General features: G+C 65.8%; 1 protein-coding gene across 1 annotated transcript; it reads left to right on the forward strand.

The window, feature by feature from the left end:
• ICAM1 (intercellular adhesion molecule 1) lies at positions 1 to 5,371 on the forward strand (the record flags this gene model as incomplete). Its single annotated transcript, XM_084277792.1, has 7 exons — positions 1 to 46; positions 2,092 to 2,364; positions 2,746 to 3,063; positions 3,162 to 3,428; positions 3,532 to 3,807; positions 3,908 to 4,150; positions 4,616 to 5,371. The coding sequence occupies 7 exons, from the start codon at positions 1 to 3 to the stop codon at positions 4,864 to 4,866; spliced, it is 1,674 nt and encodes a 557-aa protein (XP_084133918.1). The 3' UTR covers positions 4,867 to 5,371.
• Positions 5,372 to 5,698: the final 327 nt, after the last annotated feature.

Raw genomic sequence — 5,698 nt, forward strand, 5'->3', positions numbered from 1 at the left:
ATGAGCCCCGCGGTGCTGGTGCTGTGCGCCCTGGGGGTCATCGCAGGTAAGGAGGGGGGTGGAATAACGGGGTGGGGGGGTGTTGGGGGGGTGGGGGGCAGGTGGGTGCGACTGAGGCGCGTTCCTCTGGTGTCAGCGGCACCATCGTTCCCCGACGTGATTTGGGGTTCGCCACACCCCACCCCATGGCCCCGTCACCGTGTGCGCCCCAGAGCGCATGTCACCCCCTGACATCACAGCAGTGGGGTGTCTGGGAGGGAACTGGGGGGGGTAAAACGGGTGGAACTGGGGGCGATGGGGGTGGAATTAGGGGGGATGGGGATGGAACTGGGGGAGATGGGGATGGAACTGGGGGTGATGGGGATGGAACTGGGGGAGATGGGGTTGGGGATGGAACTGGGGGTGATGGGGATGGAACTGAGGGGGGGGGGTAAAAGGGGTGGAACTGGGAGGGGATGGGGATGGAACTGAGGGGGGTAAAAGGGGTGGAACTGGGAGGGGATGGGGTGGAATTAGGGGGGATGGGGATGGAACTGGGGGGGATGGGGATGGAACTGGGGGGGGATGGAGTGGCGATGGGGGTGCCCCGCTTCCCGCAGCCGCCGTCCCGGCGCCGCGTCCCGAGGGCAGCGGGCGGAAGCGCCCGGGAGCGAAGTCGTGTTTGTCTTTGCGAAATCGGTTGGATCCTCCTGGGAACTCTCCTTCTTTCCCTCTTCCTGCCCCGGGGTTTCCAAGGAAGGGCTGGACCTTGGGATGTGTGTGTGGGGGTGGGTTCCCCTTTCCCGTTCCCGCCCGGGGGGGGGGAGGGCGAAGTTCTCTCAGCAGCTCCGGGGAAATCCCCCACCCCGGGAGCTGAGTCACAACGGGAGCTCTGTGTGTGTGTTGGGGGGGGGGTTTCCTCCGCAGCCCCCCTGGCCTTGGCCCTTGGACGCGGCGTTGGGAAAGTCCCGAGGCACATGGCGCTGCGGGGGGGGGGGGGGGGGGGGGCGGGAGCGTGGTCCAGCACCAGCTGCAGGGAGCTGTCGAGGGCTGGGGATGGGGTTTGGGGAGGGGGGGGGGTTGTGTTCATTCCACACCCCCCCACAAGGCTCCCAGCTGGGTGGGGGGAACACGGATCCCATCTGCTCGCGGAGCCGACCGCTTCCCCCCCGTGAAGGAGAAGTTGGGCGCTGCTGCTGCTTCCCCCCCACCTGCCGTGCTGGGACAGCTTCCCCCCTCCTAGGATGGGGAGAGGGATGGGGGTCCCCTCAACATCCCCACCCTGGGATGGGGAGAGGGATGGGGGTCCCTTCAACATCCCCTCCCCCCGGGATGGGGACAGGGTTGGGGGTCCCCTCAACACCCTCCCGATGGGATGGGGATAGGGAGGAGTCTGGGAGTCCCCTCAACATCCCCCCACCGTGCTGGGGACAGGGACGGGGGTCCCCTTAACATCCCCCCGCTGGGATGAGGACAGGGATGGGGGTCCCCTCAACATCCCCTTGCTGGGATGGGGACAGGGACGGGGGTCCCCTTAACATCCCTCCGCTGGGATGGGGACAGGGATGGGGGTCTGCTTAACACCCCCCTGCTGGGATGGGGATAGGGAGGAGTCTGGGGGGGTCCCCTCAACATCCCCCCACCGTGCTGGGGACAGGGACGGGGGTCCCCTTAACATCCCCCCGCTGGGATGAGGACAGGGATGGGGGTCCCCTCAACACCCCCCTCGCTGGGATGGGAATAGGGAGGAGCCTGAGGGTCCCCTCAACATCCCCCCACTGGGATGGGGATAGGGAGGAGCCTGAGGGTCCCCTCAACATGCCTCCACTGGGATGGGGATAGGGAGGAGCCTGGGGGTCCCCTCAACATCCCCCCACTGTGCCGGGGATGGGGAGGAGCCCAGGGGTCCCCTCAACATTGCCTTGACTGTGCCAAGGATGTGGATGATTTCAGGGACCCCCTTGACCTCTTCCTTGCTGTACCAGGGATGGGAATGATCCTGGGGGGGGGTCCCCTCAACCTCCCCCCGTTGTGCCAGGGATAGGGATGAATTTGGGGGTCTCCTTGGCTGCCAAAGCCCGCCCCTCCAACCCCCCTGTCTTCTCCTGGCAGGGCAGGCGAGCGCTTCCTTCGAGCTGTCAGTGGAGCCGGAGGTGCTGGTGGTTGAATACGGTGGGTCCATCCTGCTGACGCTGAGGTCGACGTGCCGAGACCCCAAAGGCTTCGGTAGCGTGGAGACGTCGATGCTGAAGCAGCGGGTGAAGGCGACACCGGAGGAGACGGTGGTGAAGCTGCTCAATGTCACCGCCTGGAACTCCAGCGTCCTCTACTACTACAACTGCGACTCCAAGAGGAAGATGATGTCCACCAAGCTCATCATCTACCGTAAGGCACCATGGGGAGGGGATGGGGATGGGGATGGGGATGGGATGGGGATGGTGTGGGGATGGAGATGGTGTGGGGATGGGGATGGGGTGGAGTTGGGGATGGGATGGGGTGGGGATGGGGATGGTGTGGGGATGGGGATGGGATGGGGATGGAGATGGGGATGGTGTGGGGATGGGGATGGGATGGGGATGGGGATGGGGATGGGGATGGGGATGGGGATGGGGATGGGATTGGGGATGGGATGGGGTGGGGATGGGGATGGTGTGGGGATGGGGATGGGATGGGGCTGGAGATGGGGATGGTGTGGGGATGGGGATGGGATGGGGGGGTCCTGGCACACCGGGATCATCCCCCCCTCACATTACTTCCATCCCCCAGGTTTACCAGAGCTGGTGGAGATGGACCTGGTGCCGGCGGTGGAGGTGGGGAAGAGCCAGGAGCTGGTGTGCCACGTGCACCAGGTCGCGCCGGTCCAGAACCTGACGGTGACCCTGCACCGGGGCAGCGAGGTGCTGCATACCCAGACCTTCCAGCAGCACAGCGGGGACGAGCCGGAGACGGTGAACGTGACACACCAGCTGCTGGTGCAGCGCCAGGACGACGGGCAGAACATCACCTGCCAGGCGCTGCTCAACCTGGCGCCCCACGGGCCCCGCTCCACCCACACCTCCAGCCCACAGGTGTTGACCGTCTACGGTAAGCCAGCACCGGCACCGCGCCCGCGTTCGCCCTGCCGTGGCTCCGGCAGCCACGGTGCTCACGGTAACGTTGGGGCCGTTCCTCTCCGGTGGCAGAATTCCCAGAGGATCCCCAGCTGGAGCCTCACATCCACTTGGAGATGGGTGAGACGGTGAACGCCACCTGCGCCGTCGGGCACGTCTTCCCAGCGGCGACGTTCCAGCTGCTGTTTGCCAACCAGCCGCTGCCGCTCTCGGTCAGCCAGGACGGGCATCGCGCCACCGCCGCGGTGTCCCGCGGCCAGCCGGGGACGTACGCGCTGGTTTGCGTGGTGAGGGTGGGGCCCAAGGAGCGGCGCAAGGACTCCACCGTCCACGTCTACAGTGAGTCCACGGTGGCGGCGAAGTCACCAGGGTGGGACAGGGTTGAGGGTTGTTTCCCGTGGCCCCGGCGTCACCGCTGGTGTCGTGCTCATCACACACACAGATTTCCCCTCGCCGGCTCTGAACATCAACACCAGCACCCCGAAAGCCGACACGGCGGTGATGGGGGTCTGTGAGCTACCGCCCGGTGCCTCCCCCGAGCTCCGGCTGCGGATCCGCGGCAACCAGCGCGTCCTGGTAGACTGGGCACCGTCACCGCTCAGCATCACCCTGACGGCACGTGAGGAGGATGATGGGATGGTGCTGAGCTGCGAAGCCCAGATCCCCGGTGCTGGCAAAGCCCTGAAGAGGAGCAGGACCGTCCGGCTCTCGGTCCTCGGTGAGAGCGCAGCGGCTGGGCTCGGTGCTGGGGTGACTGAGGGTGAATTCCCAGAGTGGGGGGGGTTAATTCCTTGTTCCTTTCCTGACTCTTCCCACAGCCGTACCCCGGCTGGATGATGGAAGCTGCCCCCCCAGCCAGAACTGGACTGAGGGGCAGGATGAGACCCTGCGCTGCCGGGCACGGGGAAACCCCCCACCCCGCCTGGAGTGTGCCAAGGACGGGGAGCCCTTCACAGTCGGGGTGCCACAGCCGGTCACCCGCGACCACACCGGCACCTACCGCTGCCGGGCCATCAACACGCTGGGTGAAGTGGAGCGGGACATCACCGTGTGGGTCCACTGTGAGTGAGGATGGGGGATCTAGGGGGAGCTCAGGGCTTCTGAGGAGGTCCTGTGGGTCCTGGGGGGCACCAAGGTTCTTGGGGAATATTGGAGGTCCTGGGGGTCCTGGGCTTCTAAGGTTCCTGGGGGGTGTTTGTGAGTCTCGGAGGCGCTGGAGGTCCTGGGGGGTCTTTGACTGTCTGGGCACCTCAGGGACCTGCAGGGATCCATAGAGCCCCATAGGGACCCATAGAGACCCATAGAGATCCATAGGGACCCATAGGATCTCATAGGGAATTATAGGGACTCGTAGAGATTCATAGGGATCCATAGAGTCCCACAGGGACCCATAGAGACGCATAGGGACCCATAGAGTCCCATAGAGTCCCACAGGGATCCATAGGGACCCATAGGGACCCATAGAGACTGGGGGTGCTGGGGGTCCCGGGGCTCAGCGCCGCTGACCCATCCCCGCTCTCCCGCAGACCATGACATCGACTGGCTGCACGCGGTGGTGCTGCCAACTCTGCTGCTGGTGTGTGTCCTGGTCACTGCCGGGGTGGGCTACGGCATCTACTACCGCAAGAAGAAGGTCCGGCGGTACCAGCTGCGGCAGCGGGAGCAGCAGCGGCGGCGGCAGCAGCAGAAGGAGACGGAGATGCAGACGCTGCGCCCGCCAGGACGCCCCGAGGAGACGGCCGCGCTCAACGGCTCGGCACAGGCGGCTCAAGCGTAGCGGGGGGGCCGAGGCCATGGGGGACTCAGCAGCCCCCTGCCCGTCCTGATGCCCTGACCACGGACACGGGTACCGGCGAGGGCTGAGCACCGCGGCCACCAGCTCCCGCCGCAACGGTGACACTGGGGACCGCGGCGGGAAGGTGGATGCCGCAGTGAGATGACGCTGGTGGTGGCTGCTGCTTCGGGGAGGTGACAGTGGCTGTGCCGGGCCAGCACGGGGCTGGGATGCAGGGGGAGGAGGAAGGCACCTACCTCCCCCATCATGGAGATGCTCCTTTGCTCCAGGAACTTCATCCCATGGGACACCAGGAGATGGTTTTGGGGTGCCCATGGTTGTGTCTTGGTGCCCGGTGGGGGGACTGACTGAACTGACCACCGGTATTTCGGTGCCTGGGGCCATGTTGGCTTCGATGCCAGGAGGGTGAGGAGGCAGAGTGGAGGAAGGAGCAGGTGCCCAAGAGGCTGGAAGATGCTGTCGCGGCGCGTTGCACCAATAAAGCTGTCGGCAGTGCCATGACCCACTGGTGGGGGGGGATAACGGACCCTGGGGTTTTGCCCACATCCTCAGAGCCGTTGCACCGAGCATGCGCCACACCACACTTTCACTTCCTCTTTCTCCTCTGCGCGCCAGTTCCTGGCGGTGTGGTGAGCGCGGCAGGGCCGCGGAAGGATGGCGAATGCTCACGCTGGAGTGGGGTGGGGGGTGATGCCCCTCTGAGCCCTGGGTGGGTATCGATCGCTCCGCCACACACCCGCAGACAAAGCCCCGTGCCGCGGTGACGGGTCCTGGTGGCTTCTCCCGGCCTCGTGGCGCTCTGAGTGTCGCCATG

Source organism: Gallinula chloropus (assembly GCF_964237585.1).
Source record: "Gallinula chloropus genome assembly, chromosome: 36".
Taxonomy (NCBI): Eukaryota; Metazoa; Chordata; class Aves; order Gruiformes; family Rallidae; genus Gallinula; species Gallinula chloropus.